Source organism: Panthera tigris, chromosome B3 (genome assembly GCF_018350195.1).
Source record: "Panthera tigris isolate Pti1 chromosome B3, P.tigris_Pti1_mat1.1, whole genome shotgun sequence".
In the NCBI taxonomy this organism is placed as follows: domain Eukaryota; kingdom Metazoa; phylum Chordata; class Mammalia; order Carnivora; family Felidae; genus Panthera; species Panthera tigris.
In genome coordinates this window covers 52935486-52955630 of record NC_056665.1, presented here as the reverse complement: position 1 = coordinate 52955630, position 20145 = coordinate 52935486, and the positions used below count along the sequence as shown (strand labels likewise).

The window sequence follows — 20145 nt, the reverse complement described above, 5'->3', positions numbered from 1 at the left end:
GTCTTTCTCATCCCAGAGTCCAGGCTCTTGACTTTAATAAGGTACCTCTCACAGGGATTTTTCACAAGTTCGAGAAGGGAAGGCCACTGAGGAGGAAGCAGCCCTTATCATCTCAACACAAGAAGACACACACATGAATACTCCAAGAAGTCCCACTTCCTCTGCTGTCCTCTGTTACAAACTCATCCAGCTTGTAGAGATACAGGTCCACAGATGAACGCCTCATTCCTTGTAGAGACAAAGGTCAACCCCTGTGGATAACATACCTATCATTTAACCTGTATCTGAAGCTGCAGCAAGGGTTTCTATTTGACAGGATGCAGCGACAGCAAGGCAATGAATTAGCATCTAGTTTTGAAGCTTGTTCACGAAGAATACTTTAAGACTGGGGCGCCTGGGTGGCTCAGTCGGTTAAGCGTCCGACTTCAGCTCAGGTCACGATCTCACGGTCCGTGAGTTCGAGCCCCGCGTCCGGCTCTGGGCTGATGGCTCAGAGCCTGGAGCCTGCTTCCAATTCTGTGTCTCCCTCTCTCTCTCTGCCCCTCCCCCGTTCATGCTCTGTCTCTCTCTGTCTCAAAAAATGAATAAACGTTAAAAAAAATTAAAAAAAAAAAAAAAAGACTGGGGCGCCTGGGTGGCTCAGTCGGTTGAGCGGCCGACTTCGGCTCAGGTCACGATCTCACTGTCCGTGAGTTCGAGCCCCGTGTCAGGCTCTGGGCTGATGGCTCAGAGCCTGGAGCCTGCTTCCGATTCTGTGTCTCCCTCTCTCTCTGCCCCTCCCCCGTTCATGCTCTGTCTCTCTCTGTCTCAAAAATAAATAAACGTTAAAAAAAAAAGTTAAGACTGAGAATAATGAGACAGAATGCCATTTAGCAGAATGGCTTGGGATATTCAAATAAATGTTCAACTTGGGAGATTCAAGCACACACAAAAAAAGAAAAAGTGACTGTAGAAAACAGCAAGGTGCAAATGAATGGTGACAGCTCAGAGTTGGCTGTCCTCTTATTCATGGGACCCATCTGACCTCCATGGTAGGGTTTGCTGTTAGCAGTGCAGAGACCTGACACAATGCATACATCTGGGATACTCTGTGCTGGGTAGGCTTGGGGAAGAAGCAACAGGACCCTTAAGAATTTCTTCCCTCCCCTTACACTCAAGCACCAACTCTTCTGGAGTGTCTCCTCCCTCCTCTTCTCCCTCTTCTTTCTCTAAGCTTCCTTCTCCTTCCCTTCAACATCAACGTGCACAAGAGATCTGAGGGTGGGGTGGGGAGAGCATGTTAATTCCTGGGATTTTGAGACAGTAAAGTGTCAAGGTCAGCACCCCCTACCCCTCAGCTTTCCAGATATACTTAGATACATACAAACACACTGAAACTTTAAAATGATGTAAGGAGATCCACAAGCCCCCCTGTGAAACAAAATCGTGGTGCTTCATTGCCACAGAAGCATAGAGGCAGCAGAAGGCTCATGTTTATTGGTTATATCCACATATGCCTACACAAAGGAGGTGGCCCTTGCACGCACACACGCGCGCGTGTACACACACACACACACACACACACACACACACAGGAATCCTCATACATAGGCATCTTGGTAACGCAGCCTTTCCTCTTTGCCTGCCTCATCTCTTCCCCACCCAAAGGTGTTGACCACAGCTGCCCTGTGAAAGGCTGAGGGGTACCACGCAGTGGGAAGGGAATCACTCTGCCCTTGGCTACTGCCTGCTGAGGCGTGGGCAAGGCACTTAGCCTCTCTGGACTTCTGTAAAATGGAGATAATAACCACCTGGCTAGATGCTGTGAGGATGAAGGGGAATAATATATGTAGGGCCTTTGGCACAGCGCCTGGCCCTGTGCTGCCTGATTCCTGAGCCTGCCTTTCCTACACCCACGCCTGGGCTCATAGTGCCTCCTGGCACTTGGTCCCCACTCTCAGGATGCTGGTCTGATACAGGGAAGAGTGGGGACTAGTCTAGGACTTCGGGTGTGTAACAGGAGAGTCTCAGCTCACAGGTCGGCCGGTCAGGGTGGCTTTCAGGGCTCCACGGGTGCCGCGAGCCACGGACAGGTGGGGAGGGTGATCAGGTCTCCGGTGCGCGGACCCGTGGGCGGCGGGGCGGAGCCGGCGGTGGAGGTGGGCAGAGCCCAGCGGTAAGTCGACCCAAGGCTGTGGGTGGCTTCCTCCTGTTGCTCAGTATCAGGGAGAGGCGGGGGAGGACATTCATTTTTTCCAAAGTAAGCATCCACCCATTGCTTCGATAACTATCGATTGTGAAAAGCCGGCGGCGCCTCTTAATGGCGAAGCCCTGCTCCCGCGCGCCCCCGCGGCTGTGTTCCCGGACCCCCTCCGCCGGAACCCACTCTGCCGGTGCGGGACAGCGATGGGCGAACCCTTCTGCACCGCTAGTGCAGGCTCGGGAACTGCAGCCACTAGCTGTGGTCTGACTCCTGCCAGTCCACCCGCGGGTCCTCTCCTTTCCGGAGTCCCCTGTCGCGCCCTCGGACCGTGTCACCTGTTCCGCAGCGTCCCTGGCGCCCCGGGTTCGAGGACGGACGCCCCGGGTTCGAGGACGGGGTGGGCGCTCGGAAAGTTCTTTCAAAGGGCAGATGTGTTGCGACCCTCGCTGCAGCAAACTACGGGACGCAGATTTCCCGAACCTTTCCCCACCCCCACGCAGCCCGGGCGACCCGAGCCCGCAGCGGGACGCAGCTGCGCGGAGAGCCACCCGCAGAAGCACCTCTTCTTCCTCCCGCGCGCCCAAGTGCAGTGAGGGAGAAAGCCTCACAGCAAACTCATAGCGCGGAGCAATCCCCAGTCCTGGCCTGGAAGAGATCGGCCTCCCGTCCGGCAGCTCGGTGACATGCTCGCGATTTCCTGCCCCGGCCTCCCCTCCTCCCGGTCCCGGCCCTCCGGGCTGGGCTGCCGCGTCCCCTCGGTACCTGCGGCGGTCACGGGCTCGCCCTCGCTCTGCTCGCCGGAATCCGAATCCATGCTGCGAGCTGCCGGCCGGGCGTCCGCAGCCGCCCGCCCTCCCGTCTGCGGGACGCTCGGGGTCGGCGTCCGAGCTCCGGCTGCCGCGGCGCACTCGGTGCGGGCAGCCGGGCGGCGGCAGCCCTGGCGGCGCTGGCTGGGCAATGCGCGGCGGCCACGGCCGGGGGTCGACTCCCCAGAGGCGAGCGCCGCCCGTGTCCCGTTCCCCGCGGCCGCCGGCCGGTGCCTGCGCGCGAAGCAAGCGCGGGGCGGAGGGTGGGAGCGCGCGGGGAAGAGAGCGGGAGGGGGAGGGGAGGCGCGAGCAGGGAGGAACGGGAGCGTCCGGCCCCGCGGGTTCCAGACCGGGCTTAAATACCCCGGGGGCGGCGCCGCTCCTCCTACCCGCGCCCCGCGCCCAGGACCTAAGGAGCGCGGCGAGGTCGTGCAGGTCGGCGAGGCCGAGCGGTCTCTTGCTGGGGGCCAACTTGGGACGATTTTGAGGCGAGAAAGCGCCTCTACCGAGTAAGGAGAAGGAGAGGTTCCGTGTGGGAGTCCTGGGGTTGCCCGGGTTCGAGTCCTCCAGCTTGGAGACCTTAGAAGAGAGACTCAACCTCTCTGAGCTGTTTCCTCACTTGGCAAATGGGGAAATGACAGTTGCTTTTTGTCGGGAATGTTGTGGGGGCGTAAATAAGATCATGCACGTGAGGAGCCGAGAACGGGGCCTGGCGCTTGGCGAGGAAGCGAACAGCACCGGGCAGGTACGCTCGCTCCGGCAGCGCGTCTCCCCCGCGTGGGCGGGGCGGGCGGGGCGGTCGCGGCGCGAGGCCGGCGCTGGGAGCCGCGCGCGTGGACACGCTCTGCCGGCTCCGGCCCGCCGCTTCGCGCCGCGAACTCGTGCCAAGACCGGGTTTGAAACCTTGTCTTTCTCCTTAACACGGAGTGCTCCACATCCTCAATATCCCCTGCCCTTTCACTTTCTAAAGAGGTATTTGCGCATTTACTTCGTCATTAAGAGAGGAAACTACCATACTAGGGAAAACGCCCAGAGCAGGAGCAGTAAGGCCTCAGGAGATCCTTGGTTGTTAATTCTCAACCATCCGTGCAGTCTTCCTGTCTCCCTGAATTATCGGCTCCAACACTTATGTAACCTCAGGCCAGCTTCCCTGTATATTAAGTTCCACAGAGAATGAAAACTAACTTTATTGACCTGAGCAAAATGAGATGAGGAAGAGAAAGTCTACTAAAGCCATTTAATTGTTTTCTATGTGCATTTGTTTAATCTGCACAGTGACCCAGTGGAGAGTTGAACTATCTGCAAATGCTTTTCTGGAGATTCAAATATAGTCGAAAGTTGGCCATTTCGTAGAATTCGACCTATATTATTATCCTCATTTTATAGATATGGAAACCGAATTTCAGGAAGAGTAGATAACTTTCTTGTGGTCTCAGGTCCAGTAAGCGGGTGGGCTGGGACTTGAAATCAGGCTTATCTGATGTCCAGATAGGCTCCTAACTGGTAGGGTATAGGGTCACAGGTGAGTTTGGCGTGTTGGCTACCTGAGGGCTTCCTCCTTTAGTGAAGGTATGGGCTTCACGGAGTACAAATAACAGTTCTTCTACTTTGTCCTCAGAAAACATTTTCTAGATGGCCAAACTCAGGACTTTAGTTGACAAAAGTTGGATGGGTTTCCATAGAACAGTCATAAGAGTCTCATACTAGATGTGTGATCTTGGGCAAATGGCTTAACCTTCAGTTTTCTCATGTGCTGGCATCTCCTTCATAGGGTGGTTGTAAGGGAGTAAATGAAATAATGTGTGTGGAGGCTATTACTCAATGCCTGGCACACAGCTAATGTTTGGTAAATGGAAAAGTACATTACTTCTTAGATCTAATGGATCCCATTTAGAAAAAACAATATTTTAAAATCACATTTTTAAGTGAAAAGAAAAAAGTACCAGCAACATTTGGGTAAAAGTTGATATTCAAAAATAAATAGCTGGGATCATTTAAAAAGTTTGCTATCATAGCTTTGCATTCTTAAGGAAAAACAATGATGGTAGCATCAGAGAATAGAGCATATTGGATTGGAAAGACCTCCAGCTTCCTCTGAAAGCCAAACCTTGATCCAACAATAGGAAATGTGAAACTTTCTTCCCTTAGACCTTCTTTCCTGGCATTAGGTAGAGGATTGTTTGGTTTTTGTTTGTTTGTTTTAGTGGACAGGTGGTCTGGGTTGAAGGGTGAGATAGACAGAATCCCACTCAGGTAATAAAGGAAATAGGGAAGCTCACCACTGGAACTTGATTAACAGTAAACCAAGTATGGGGAGCACACATTTATGACACATAGAGGCCCACCAGCCATTGGATCTTTACTGAATAATAAGTACATTTCTACTCAGAGGTAAATTGCTGGGGGTGGGGGATGCTGGTCAAAGTGCTTTTGGAAAGTCTATGATGTGAGTCTTCAGAAAAACAACACCTATTCATTTATCTGTTCCTATGTTCAGTCATAGTATATTTCTGCAAAAAAAAAAAACAAAACCAAAAAAAAAAGGCAGACACAGAATGAAAAATTGAAAGTGGAATTAAACAATGGAGAAGAGAGATCCAAACTAAATAAGGTTTCCATTCCAATTTCCTATGATATACAGGCTGTTGTCATGGGATAGCAAGACAAAGGGAAATGACTGCTGGCATGCATATGTGTTTAATGAGGAACATTAGTGGAACATACCTTATCTGTCCTCCCAGTGTGGAAAAATCTGTATAAGAGAAGGAAGTCCTTAAAATAGCATCTCATGGCCATCACCCCCACAAAAACAGTGAAATCTGAGGTGCTGAATCTCCTTTACAAACCAATCCTAGTATATTTCTTTAAAAAAAAAAAAAAAGAAGGAAAGAAAAAGCTCTTAGAAAAGAGAAAAGGATTTCCGTAGTTCCTCTGTGTATTTTTAGACGAATGGCATCACTTTGCAGACTTGAATCTAGAGTCTGAGGGTTATAAACCACTTTCCTCAGTGTTTCCACTACATCTTTGCAGTCTGGCTGCTTTTCAGACACACAAGTTTCTAACTCTTAGTGGTCATTCCTTAGCTTCAGCTAACGAAGTCTTTTGGCTTTTTAAGGAACTTGCCTGTCTGGTGGGAAAAGCCTATCTACTTGTAAGGTGTCAAGAAACAGATAATAAAATAGATCCATTTCTGCTAACACAATAATACTCTTTAATCTAAGCCAGTGCTGTGACTCATCTGCCTGTCTCCTTTTGTGGGATGGAAAGGGAGCTGTCTGTAAACCTTCGGGCAAGCAGCCTGGAGAGGGGAGGAGGTTCCTCTCACACGCTAGGGCTGCTGTTCTGCTTCAAAACCCTACAGAGCTCTGGAACTGCCTTTTTTCCTAGGCTGAAGCAGCCCTTGGTATTTCAGGATGAGAGGTTGGCCAGGACAGCCCCATTTTAAAATTTTTTTTTTCAACGTTTTTAAATTTATTTTTGGGACAGAGAGAGACATAGCATGAACGGGGGAGGGGCAGAGAGAGAGGGAGACACAGAATCGGAAACAGGCTCCAGGCTCCGAGCCATCAGCCCAGAGCCTGACGCGGGGCTCGAACTCACGGACCGCGAGATCGTGACCTGGCTGAAGTCGGACGCTTAACCGACTGCGCCACCCAGGCGCCCCAAGACAGCCCCATTTTAAATAACTTGTCTCAAAGTGGATGCTGGCACCAAGGAAGCTTCTGCCCAGAGCAAGGGGGCTTTCATGGCTCTCTCGGCAAGCTGTACAGTGAGGTCTGAACTGTCTTTATATCCATCTGGTAGAATGAGGTGCCAGAAGACAGCCTTGAAAGAAGGGGCTTTTCCTTTTCCTTTTTTTTTTTTTTTTTTTTTTTTGGCTAGCAAAAATAAAGTTTTATTGTTCTGCATTCCTTATTTCAAAAGTATCACTGTAGAAAAATTAAAAATTAAAAAAATAATATTTCTACCAGTTGCATAACTGTTAACACATCTTTTGAGTAATTTCTCTCCTTGTGTATGGCATTCTCCTTTTTTAACTTGCTTTTTCCTTTTAATAATATGTTGTGAACATCATTCCATCTACTTTTTGAAAACACGATTTGCACAGTATTCTGTTGTATGAGTGTATCATAATGTAGTGAAATAGTGCTCTAGGATTGGGCATTTAAGTTGTTTCCAAATTTCTGCTATAATTGACAGCTCAGTAAACATCTTCATCTCTAAATCTTTGCATACATCTTTAATCAATGTCTGTAAACCTTCAGCAGCCTCATTTGTTCTTCTTGGGAGAGAGAAACAAGACAGAAAATTGTAGCTAACAAAATAATTGCTGTATGTGTCTCAAGACTTTATGATTATCAAGAATTTTTGTGGGCATGATCCCCTCTCAGCACCCTGGGTGAGTTATTTGAGTTCATTCTTGTATTTATCAAGCATTGATTGAGCCTAGAGGGGATCCCTATTGGTTGAGGACAGGAGTGGAGATTTCCCTTTCACGTTGTCTTTGTGGGCAGTGTGTCCTCTGCACAGCTCTATCCAAGTCTGTACACCTCGTGGGAGGCAGACTGTTGGGCATCAGGCCGTTCTACGTTCTTAGCTTTTGCCCTCATGAGCTGCCTACAGGATAGCTTCTGGAGCAGCTAATGCAGTTATAGTGACTCTAAAGCACTGATTCAGAGGAAGAAGGTAATTGAGAAAGAGGGGAAGAGGAAGAGAAAGAAAGAAGAAAGCTCTATGGGCCCAATCTCTGTTGTGCTCCGGCCCAGCTTTCTATGGGCTTATTTGCAAGTCTTTTAAACAGCAAGACCAGGATCATAGGGGTCAGCCCTTCTGGGACTCTCCCTGATCACATATGGTGTCTGGTCCCACTTGTGGCATTCACAGTGGGGGCTGCAGGATGTGACTGTGCTGTACTGGAGCTGTTCTTACAAGGATCCACAGGGCTCCTATGTGGGCACCCTAAGTGACCACTTCACCTGTGCCCAGTGCCTTCCCATCATCATGTGGCATGGAAAGGGTCAAAATTGTTCCCACTGAGGGGAAGACAGTTAAGACCCACACGGCTTAAGCAGTGACAGAGTCCTTACAGTTTTCAGGAAGATAGAAGAGAACTCAGAGACTGCAAAGGGGCAGTATTGCCCAGTTTTCAAAAGGAAAAAGGAATAGGTTCCAGGAATAACAGATTGGTGACATTTTTGGTGCCCTCTAGCAAAAGTCTGGAACAAACAGGGTTATACACACTTAAGAAAATGATGATCACCAGTAGCCAACATGGGTACATTATCCATCTCATCAAAATAACCTTGTTAACTTTCTTTAAACAGGGTCACTAGATGTCTAGTGACATCAAGATAATTTTATTCAACTTCAAAGTAGCAAATATTAGTTGAGTACCCTTTTTGTGCTTCAGGTGCAAAGTGAAGGGAACTGGCTGCCACACATACCATATATTGTTATTTAAGTAAAGACTTTGATGAAATCTTGCATAATTCCCTTGTTGTTAGGTGGATCTAGAGCTGGTTGAATGATCCTACCCAGTGAGTCTTGATTCATGATCCTGAGTTAATTTGGACAGAAGTCTCCAGTGTAAATGACACAGTGCTCTGTCCTTGGCTCTGGTCTATTCTACTTTGTTATTTTATTTTTTATTTTTTTATTTTTTAAATGTTTATTTTGAGAGAGAGAGACAGAGAGAGAGAGAGAGAGATTATGAGCAGGGGAGGAGCAGAGAGAGGGAGGGAGAGAGAGAATCCCAAGCAGGTTCTGCATTGTCAGTGCAGAGCCCGACACAGGGCTTGAACTCACAAACCACGAGATCAGGACCTGAGCTGAAATCAAGAGATGCTTAATTGACTGAGCCACCCAGGTATCCCTACTTTTTTTCTTTTTTTAAATCAGTGATTTAGAAGATGAATTAGGTTCTGCTTATCAAATATGTACCCTTCTAGGACAAGTCAGGGAAGACATGGAATCACATGGAAAAGATAAGTGGGTCTTGGTGGTCCATGAACTCAATGTGAGTCAACAGTGGGATAACAGCTATGTTGCTAAAACAAGGGTGGGCATAATCCTGTGTTTGAGCTGATGTTATGGATACCTGGGGTCTTATGAGTATTTGGTACCACATTTTCAGGAGACATACCAGGGAGCTCCCAGAGAAGGGGAATTAGGACAATGATAGAATGGTTTCCAAACCATTCTTTGTGAGGAAGTTTGAATATCATCCCAGGGAAGAAAGAAAACAGGGATGGGTGTCCTCAAATGTGGAAGAGACCTGGACTCTAGGCTGATGCAGGATCAATAGATGGATGTTATAAGAAAGTAGAATTTGGATTTTGTGCCAGTCCTGGCCTGCCTGTTCTCAGATCCATTCCTTGCCATTTCCCTGCTCTGTATGGAAGAAGTGCTGATCCCTGCAGTCTGTGTGTGCCAGGGATATTCTCTCCAATTGTCTGTCCCTCAGATATTGGCACCTCCTCCATGGCTGCATCTCCTCCGTGGCTCTTCCAGCTCCTACCAGACGGACTCACTGTGGTTCCAGCTTCCATCAGGTGACCACAGCCTCTGGGCTCCACAACGGCACCTCCTCCCCTTTGTCCCTCTAGGCCATGGCAGTGGCTTCCTGCTGTTGCTAATATCTAGCTTCCTTCACTGTCCTCTGTTTGGCTTCTCAGCTCTTCAGTCACCTCTGTGGCCAATTCCCAGCATTACTCCTGGAAACGTAAAATAGTTTCCACTTTCCTAGTTGGGCCTTATGAGTATAGACACACAGAAAGCAGAAAGACTATTCTAATGATTACAGGTGGATGACCACATTGTGGGAACCTGGAGTCCATGATCTTTAGGGTTCCTTTAGAAGTTGGAGCACAGAGGGGAAATGACATGCTCAGATCCCAGAAGGGTCAGAGTTGGGACTGGAACTCGAGGCTCCTGACCCCTAGACTAGCACTCTTTTTTTGATGTTAGCTCTCACCTCCTCTGCAAATATCTTTATTAACCGTCCACCCATAGTTTCTGTTAATCACTCTTCTGATCTATGGGAGGGAAAATTGAGTCTCCTAAAGTCTTTTTTTTCCTTTTAATTCTCTTGTAATTATGGAACAACCCAGTTCAATAATGCTTACTCGCTAATTATTTTACAGAACAAATACTGCTTGCCAAGTGTTGAGTGGAACCTTTTTTTTCCCCTCCATTCGAAGCATTTTTACTTAGAAAAGCTAAATACATGTTCCAATATAAGAGGTTCCATTTATGCAAGTTTCTGATTTCGAGGGCTATAGAAGAGGGAGGGGATGTTAAAGGTCATAAATCCCATTACTTTAGATATAAAGAGACATGTCCAGGAAGATGGAGTGACTTGCCCAAAGTTAGCGGCAGAAGTGGGACTAGAACCCAGGTCTCTGGCCCTAGTTCAGGGCACTCATCATAGTACTATGCTCCTTTATGGGCTGTTTACTATTCCTTACTACATCTGGTTTTCAATCTGCTTCTAACTTCTGCAAATCTCTCTCCTCAATACTGATATTTCCCCTTTTATCATCTCTTGCACACTAGTGTTCTAGTAGCCCATATCCACCTGGAATTGAATTATTAAAAGCAGGACTTGACCAACCCCTCTTTAATTTCTTCATCTCATCAATGACTCTTTCCCCTTTCCCTTCCCTTTCTTTCCCTCCCTTCCCTTCCCTTCCACTTCCCTTCCCTCCCCTCTTCCTCTCTACTTTGTCCCCTCCCCTTCTTCCCCTCCTATTCCCCTTCTTCTTGCCCCTCTCCTCCCCTTCTTCCCTCCTTCTTCCCCCTCCCATCCATCTCATCCCCTTCCTCCTCCCTCCCCTCTGTTCCCTTCCCCCCTCCCCTCCCCTCTCCTCTTCTGGATTTTTAAATTTTCCAGTTCTCTTTCCTCTCTAGCCAACATTTTCTTTCCCACCAAGTCTTCTCTTAGCATTGTTCTTTAATTGATTCCTCCCTTCTGTGTTCAAAGCCCATCTGCCTGGTTGAAGCCATCAACACTTTTAAGGGAGAAATCTTTCAAGCACTGGATCTGATTCCTGGTTGCCATAAACCTTTGATCATTCTCTGAGGAAAGCCATAAATTAATGTCATCCCTTGGAAGGACCCCTGGGCCTACCTCTATTACTTCCCTGGCCTCTTGCCTGTGGATGTGATCATCTTAACATCTCAGACAGTATGGCATAGGTGGGAAATCCTCCCATAGCCAAAAATATCAAATTTATTTTAGTTCAAACCATTACCACACATCATCCCATGGTAGTTTTCAGTGTTTCAACAACTTTCTTTTTTGGCTGTCAGTTTTAGCTGGATTTTAGATCTTTCCAAATTTGTATTATCTAGACATTAACAAGCGGTTAGCTTTATTGAAGCTCTTTCAGGATAACATCATTACAATATTTGAGTCACAGTGACCTTGTTCAAAAGCACTAATCCTCCCCCCAAACAGACACATTGATACCATATTTCCAGTTGGCTTAATGGTATTCCAAATTCTGTGTTACTTTTTTCCAGTGTGGATTGTCAAGTCAGATCATTGTCAAGAATCCAGGAACTCAGTTCACCCTTCACATTTGTATAATTCATACTTTCATTTCTTTTGATGAAGTTGATGAGTCCAAGGATCAAGTATTAGGTTTCTGTCCCGGGAAACAAGTGAAGGGGATACCTATCACCTTCCGTAGTGCAGGACATTGCTGCAAGAGTTAATAGGAATGGGGAGTGGCACACAGGGGCGAGGTCAGCTCTGGACGCTGGATCCTAGCCCCATCATTCTCTCCCTTCCCAGATACAGAGTGGAGGGTGGGGTCAGTGCAACGTGGACTCTCAGTTCCAAATAATCACATCTTTCCAAAGTCTCCATCAGCACCCAAGGTGCCAACAGCTCCCAGTTCCTCAGGCTCAGAGTCTTCAAATTAGTTCTCTGATTTTTGTTTTTCTTTCACTTTGGCACCCATAGTCCTGTCAAATTCTAATGCTATTTCTCCATAGGTCTCTCTCTCCTTTTTTAAAAGTTTATTTATTTATTTTGAGAGAGAGAGAGCGCACGCATGAGCGAGAGGGACAGAGAGAGAGAGAGAGGGAAAGAGAATTATAAGCAGGCTCTGTGCTGTAAGTTTTTAAAAAAATTTTCAATATTTATTTATTTTTGAGAGAGAGAGACAGAGCATGAGCAGGGGAGGGGCAGAGAGAGGGAGACACATATTCCGAAGCAGGCTCCAGGCTCTGAGCCATCAGCACAGAGCCCGACACAGGGCTCAAACCCACGAACTGTGAGATCATGACCTGAGCTGAAATCAAGAGTCCCGTGCTTAACCATCTGAGCCACCCAGGCGCCCCTCTCCACAGGTCTCTTGATTTTATCTTTTCCTTTCCAAATCTGCACTTTCCCTCCTCCCAGCTCTTCACCTGTGTCTTTGGTTGCTGCAACAACATTTTCCCCAGCCTTGCCCAAATCCCACTACACCCAAGCCAGAGCTCAAGCTCTGTCTTTTTCATCTGAGAGCTGTGTCTTTACTATCTTACTCTGCTCCCCATGCACAGAAGAGCCCTGAATACATGTCAAAACAAAGAACTAGCCAGAGACTATGCAGTGATGGGTTTGTTCCATGCCCACCCCATTTCAGCCTCTCTCTGCTTCTTTCTTGCCCCACACTTAATTTCTCTGGCTCTGTTTGCTGCAGCCCCATCCCTGTCATGTGGGTTCCTTGCTCCTCTTCTCCCCGGCATAAAGCCTGTCTCCTTCCTGTCAGCCAGGGTGCTTTGCTGTGATGGCTGGAGGTTTTGACTCTCTGGCTTGGCCTGGGTTCCTTCTCCCTGGAATTATCCTCACAGGAACTTGAGGCCAGCATGCCCTGGTTTTTTTGGAACCCACTTCTTCTTCTTGGCTTTTCCCCTGGACCACTAACTGTTGGGTAATTTCTGCCGTGGTGGAGTGAAGACACCTGGATTTTTGTCCTGGCTGTTCATGACCTTGATATGTGACTTTAAATAAGGGATGTTTGTCCCAGCCCTCTTCACAGGCCAGTTCTGAGGACCTTCAGCTTGCCATCTCACGTGTCTTGAACATGCCCCTCACTTTCCTGTCATGCCTGTGCCTGTCCTGACCAAGTCCCTTCCACTGCCAAGATGAGGGAGGCGGTGAGTCTTGTTTGTAACCTGGCGTCCAGCGTACCCTGGACCCTGCATGTCCAGTGACCCACAGTTTCTCTTTGGCTTTGCCCCACAGTTCATGTATACTTGAACCCATGTGCTTGGTTTTACCTCAGTTTCCCCACTTGCACTTATGTGTCCTTCTTCAGACTGTAACCCCACCCTGGACACTGACTCTTTTGGAGGTCTGGCTGTATCCTATCATTTGAGGTAATACAAACAAGTCAGTTTTCCTCTCCAGAGAGTTTGCCTAATACACACTGCAATTTGTGGACTCTTACTTTACTTCAAAAATTAGTTTGATTGGATATTTTTGAGTGGTTTAAAAAATTTCTTTTAAACAACCAGTTGTCTTACAGTGCATTTTAAGAATATAACCAAGAACCAGGGAAGTTAGACAGTAAAGGCTCCTGGGCTATCACAGAAGTTATCTATTACTCGAAGGAGGGTCCCTTAGGCTCTCAGTCATAGTCTAGTTTTCCTTCTTTACCCTGAATTTCTGTCAGGGGCGAGGATGAGAGGGAAGGGTGGAGGCCCCCTCTGTGCAGCTCCAGAGCCACAGAGGAGGAGTTTCTGTCCTGCACACTCACCTCCCCTACGTCCTGGCAGCTTCCTACTGCCAACACCCTCAGGCTTCTGGAAGTGCCAGGGAGCTAAGGGGAGCAGCCTTTAAAGAATGAAAGACAGGATTTGGGGATAAAATCTAGGTTCCTGCCCCCTATGTGGGACAGCTTTGCACTGTGTTGTGGAAGTCTCAGTGTCTTGAGCCCCAGCTGCTCCTGGAGGTAAGTAAATTGCACCTGTAAGTAATGCACCTACCGGTCTGGGCTGCCTCCCCTTTCCTTTGTCACTCCCAGCCCCCTACTGGTGCTTCCTGGGATCACCTCCCAAACAAACAACTTGCCCTCCAATCCTTATCTCAGGGTCTGCATCTAAGGGAACCTGTCTTCATCATGCCACAAGAACAGAAAGCTGAGAAATGATGGAAAGAGAAAGCAGAAGACCTCTGAGAAAGCAGGCCCAGGAACTAAGGTATTTTGGAGCCTGGGGGTCATTCAGCAGGGATCACTGGGACTTGAGGTTTTGTGGCATAATGACTATGCACATAATGGTGATCTAGAGATAGTGTGTTCTCTTGAGGAGGCTGGGGAAGAAGTGCATTTTAGAAAGGTTTCTGCCTGAAGAGTGAAAATAGGTTGTGATTCCTTGACTATCCAGAAGTTTGAGTTTCTTAGACACCCCTTTCCCCAATAGCCAGGATTTATTGGGTTTTCAGTTGGGCTAAAATCATGGCCTTCAAGCTTCAAAGCTCCTGGTTCCAGAAGTTTGATTCTTTAAGATTTTTATTCTTTATGTTTTTCATGGTCCTTGATTTCATCCCTTCCCATATCCCCTGTTTGCATAATGGAGTTCTTTTTTTAAAGTCTGCCTTCCCATGGAAGCCCCTTTTGCCCCTTGGCCATTTCAATGGCTCTTCTTGTGCATGATTATCTCCTTCTTGGGGTAAAGGGATCAGTTCTGCATTTGGTATTCCAAGGACCAATGCACTGAGATTTGTACTTCTGTTTTGTTTCCAGTCCAAATTGATTATTTTTTTCAGTTTTCATCCAGATGTTTGATATCATGTAAACACAGCTTGAAAGTGTGCCTGAACTGCTTACAGATGTACACCCGTGAAATCCTTTCCAAATTATATATAATGATGCTCTGGGTCTATTTATATCTATGTCATAGTCTCTGGCTTGAGTTTTAGCTGTAAGACTAAGTTGGAAAGAAAGTGAAAAATTCATGTGTGGGGGTGATGTATCTACTTGATTAAAGACTCCAGATATTGGGAAATATTCAGGAATTGATGTCATTTTCTACTGAATGCTGGCATGTCTGTAATTGTGGTGTTATGGACTGAATGTGTTCAATTCATACATTGAAGCCCTAACCCCAATGTGATGGTATTTGGAGATGGAGCCTTTGGGAGTTAATTAGGATTATATGAGGTCATGAGGGTGGAGCCCTTATGACAGAATTAGTGCCCTTATAAGAAGAGATATAAGAGAGGTCCTCCCCATCTCCCTGTCCCCCATATTCATGCTCACACAAAGAAAAGGTCATGTGAGCACACAGTGAGAAGGTAGCCATCTGCAACCAGTGAGGGGAAAGCTCTCACCAGAATCTGACTGTTCTGGTATCCTGATCTCAGACTTCCAGGCTTTAGAACTGTGAGAAGCACCAGTCTATGGTACTTTGTTAAGGCAGCCTGAGTAGAATGATGCACATGGAGACCCAGATCTGTTGATACATTTAGCATATTGTCACTGTGACTGTCAAACCTGCAATATACCCCTTAGACTAAGCCAAGACCTCCTCACCTGGTGTTTGGCACCAGAAAGTTACCTTTAAGCCTTTTATATCTACTTTACATCTACTCAATTCTTACCAAAAGCTTGGTTGCAGGATATAGTGCTTATGGGTGATGATATAGCAGATTGTATTTTCCAAAGATGGCAGCAACAGTGTTTCCCATACATATGCTTTTCTACAGCATAACCTTGATAGGCCTCCCATTAAGAAGTTGTTCCCTGCCCTGTTTGTTGTTGTTGTTCCCTGCCCAACTTCCTGGCCCACAAAATTATAAACAAGATGAAATGGTAGCTGTGAGCTTCTAAGTTTTGGGCCTAGTAAATGGGACAGATGTACATTTTATTGATTACTGTGAATAAAAACCTACCCCTGGATCTTTTGAGCAGCCCTCAGGTGTGGTGCCCTGTTTTGTACCAACAGACAGGATCAGAGACAGCTATTCTGTGGAGATAGTGTTGAGGATGGGACAGAGTTCACTTAGAGCTTAGTGCAGGAATAATTATACCACCTGGGAGCAGCTTGTATCTAACAAACACTGTGAATCTTATCATTGCTCAGCATTCCCTCTTTGCTTTGGCTTCTAGGAAGCTCAGGTCAACCTTGTGACCAACTTATAACGACTACTCTTCCCTCTTTGTATCCTCCTATATTTATTTTTGTAAGCCTCCTCAAAATACTTTTGGATCAAGGTGGGGTATAAATAAATTAATGGGAGAACAAATGTCCCTCAAATCACTCTAGTATTTGAGAGTGTTCTTAGACTGAGTTGGTTCCAACATTGCTTTACTATAGCTAAAAACCAAAATATTCTACATTCTCTAAAATAAAATACAAGAAACTAAAAGGGGCAGTCTAGACCAGAATTTATTTTGAGAAAGGAAGAGAGAGTACAAGCAGGTGAGGGGCAGAAAGAAAGGGAGAGAGAATCCCAAGCAGACTCTGCACTGTCAGTGCAGAGCCTGACATGGGGCTCAATCTCACAAACCCATGAGATCATGACCTGAGCCAAAATCAAGAGTCAGATGCTTAACCAACTGAGCCACCCAGACATCCCTAGACCAGAATTTAAAAGGAATAATTATTCACTGCAAAGTAATATTATTTAGTAAGCAAAATAATGAGGGGTTTAGGGAAGATAATGTTTATTGAGCACTCCCAGGCATGTTATAGATCCTTTATGTACCCAATTTTACTTAATCATATTTAATCTTGATGAAACAACCACGTGGGCATAAAGTTGTCTTATTTTACAAATGAAGAAGCTGAGGCTCAGAGAGGTTAATAAGTTGTCCAGGGTCACTCAGCTAACTGGGAGACCTGAGATTCAAACTCCATTCACTTTCCAGTTATGGTGGGTACTGATGACAACTTTGAGGCCCACATAGGTTAGAATACTTCTCCAGGCATAGATCAAAACCTATCCAAGTGAACACTGTGCAGGTACATCTCTTTCCTGGGAGTGGGATTTTGTTGTAACTGGTCCTGGCTGAGGAGGGATTCGGTGCCCTGGGATGCAGCAGGCATGGAAAGTGAGCTGCAGGAGTGAGAGCAGTGACCCATCTACAAGGGACAAGCCTCTTACACAATCATCACTTTCTGAACTCACACTTTCAGAATGGGGTGTTTTGTTTTCTTTTGCCTGTTCCATATTATCATCACCATGCCCCACCCTCCCCTGGAAAATATCATTGCTTCTTCAAGAAGGCTCTTGGGAAAACCTCTCAGATGTCGGCCATGGCTGTGGGTGAGTTTTCTGTCACACTCACCAATGTGACAGTCTCAGTCTGCTTATTTCTGGGCACTGTCACAGAGAGACATTTGCCACTTCTTCCCACATATGGACAGGAACTAGAGAAATGTGTTTTTGGTATTGAAATAATTCTTCAGCCATGAGCAGATTGGGCAAGCATAATGACCATGGGCTTCTGAGTGGGGCTTGAACATTCTTGCACTTTGGGTCATGAATTGTTCACAGTAATGATACCCTGCTCGCTGTGTCCTCTGCCAGACATTGATTTTAAGCACCACAGAGAAAAAGCCCTGACCTGTGGGCAAGAATGCTATCCAAGCTCTAGCCACAAGCCATCATTCATCTGGCTAATGCCACTGAAACTAGGACTTAAATTCTCAAACTTCTGTAATTACTTGTCTGCATAGATGACCTTTTGGTTGCTATTGGAATTAGCCTTACAAGTAGGCATGAAGTGACGCAAGGGGTCCGATTTGGGTGAGGCAAACAGCTCAACACCTCTCCCCTGCTGGCCAGAGTGCCTGAAGTTTCACCATCAAGTGGTTCATACTATTGAATCAAAAGCAAGTTTTCAGAGTACAAGAGTCCCGTAATAAAAAATATCCTCGGATGGATAGTAAAAGTAGGTATCTGGGAGCCCCAGGGTGAGCTTCTGCCTTCTCTGCACTCAGCCCCTCCTCCCCATTCCCAACCACTGGCAACTGGTACATGTGAGCTTCATGAGGTCCTGGCTCAGTCCTGGCCTGCTCTGGAGCCAGCCCAGAATGCTGGTATCCTTCACCTACCAGTAGGTAGGGTTTGGCAGTTCACTCACTCACTCGTTCACTGATTCATTCATCAAATATTGATTGAGCTACATGCTCAGGTGCCAGGCATTTGGCTAGACTCTGGAAATACTGGAGTGAACACATTCCTGCCCTCATGGAGCATACATTATGTAGGAGATAGGCAGTAAATTCACCAATAGGTGTATCATGGGTTAGATGGTGATAAGTGCTGTGAAGAAAGTAAGGGGGCTGGAGAGTGGTGGGGATGGGGGAAGGTGTGTGTGATATTTCACATGGGCAGGCAGGGAAGTTCTCTTGGGTGAGGTGACAGCCAGGCAGAAGCTGTATGCGGTGAGCAAGCCAGTGAACAACATAGGGAAGGCACCCCAAGCAGAGGGAGCAGTGGGGGCAAAGATCTGAGCGGGAGAACAGGTGGTGTATTGGAGGACCAGCGAGGGGTTCTGGGAGCTCAGGGGAAGCACGGTGAGGGTGGTCCATGAGGAAGTCAGAGAGGGTGGTGGGTAGGAGCAGTTACTCCTGATTCATAGTCTACATGCCTGGAAAGCTTGGAGTAAACTATGGATGATAGCCCCCCTCCCAGAGGGCCCAGGAGTTCAGTCTGGAGCCCCAGATTGCCTGGATGAGGCCCTGGAAACTGCCTGCCAGTTTCCTTGAGGACATAACCCCGATCCCTCCCCCTGCATCCCTCTGCAACCCCCGGCCCTCCACCCCTGACACCAGGGTTGGAGCAGGCTACCTTGCAGGTTGGTTCCCCTTAACCCCAGCCCTGCCCGGTCCTGTATCAGTGCCACCCCTTATGCTCCCAGCTAGTCCTCCCACCCCATTCCTGAGGTTGAGCCTGTTTGCATGCAATCACTGCAGGGGAGAGGAGCTATGAGAGGGCTTATTGGACGGACATGTGCCACCTCACACTTTTGGTCAGGGCCCACCCTGGGTAAGTCTCTCTTACCCTCTGGAAATTCACTGAGTGCTTGATATGTGCTAAGCACTGTGCTTTACATGTGTTGATATTTCCCAATAAATCAGCCTTACTAAATTTTATCTCTATTTTACAGATGGGAAAATGGAGGCTCTGAAAGGCTAAGTCATTTGCCTGTGGTCACATAACTGTGGTCATTGGTGAGGTTTGGGCTGAAACCCAAATCTGTCTTTCCCCAGAGCTCCTCCTGGAAAAATGTTAACAGTTGAATGTATTCAGAAGGAAGTTCTGAATGGAGATTATGAGGCTCTGTGCTTGTAGCTCCAGGCATTAGGAACTGATTTGTGCATCTTGCCTACATTGTTTACCCACCAGGAATGAAGATCCTGGAAACTTTCCTGCCATTCTTCACCAGTGATGGCTCTGTTATGCCAGCAGCTCCTCCAGCCCACAGTTCCCTGATGGCAGGAGGGAGAAAGGCCTGGATTTGTAGTACTTCCCTTGATATATAGATGTTCTTTTTCCTGGCCCTCATGCCTGCTCTTTTCCATCAAACATTTGCTAAGTACTTTCTGGGTATGGAGGACTGGGGATACAAAACTAATTATGGCCTGGCCGCTGCTATCTTGGAACACTCAGAACAGAAGACCAAGTGCCTTTTGAGATGGCTGCCCTATGACTTTTTTTTCCCTCCTGGGGAAAAGGCCATGCTGCTGCTTCCCACACAATTTCCTTCAGATTTTCAGGTTCTTACTGAGCACCTATTATTTGTGAGGTGTGATCTCGGGCATGCTGAAGATACAGTGAGAAACAGGACCCTTTTAGTCTTAAGGAGTCAATTAACTATATTGGGGGGTGGGGAGGTGGGTACATGCAGCACAAGTACCCAAAAAACTCTATTAGCAGGCGGAACATAGGCCTCTTCTTGCGTAGCTATGTGCTTCAAAACAAAACAAAACAAAAATTGAACAAAGACAATGCTATTTCAACAAGATGAGCCTGAAATGAAAATGTACATGATGTAAAAAATGTTTTCAGATAACATTCAAACTGCAAATTATTTTTCAGAAAAGTCTTTTTTTTCTTTAATTTCCACATTTACCTCAGTGTTCCAAGAGATTTCCAGGAGATTATGAAGCTTCTGTGCAACTGTTTAAGTCTGTTTTCATTCAGCCCCCAGA

The 20145-nt window shown here is 47.0% G+C and overlaps 1 protein-coding gene across 1 annotated transcript in view; it reads right to left on the bottom strand.

The window, feature by feature from the left end:
• TNFAIP8L3 (TNF alpha induced protein 8 like 3) overlaps window positions 1-3199 on the bottom strand; it is a 36156-nt gene extending 32957 nt beyond the window's left edge. Inside the window, exon 1 of the mRNA XM_042988868.1 lies at window positions 2945-3199. Within this exon, the coding sequence (XP_042844802.1) occupies window positions 2945-2996 (52 nt within the window). The 5' untranslated portion in view covers window positions 2997-3199. The remainder of the gene's footprint in view (window positions 1-2944) is intronic.
• Window positions 3200-20145: the final 16946 nt, after the last annotated feature.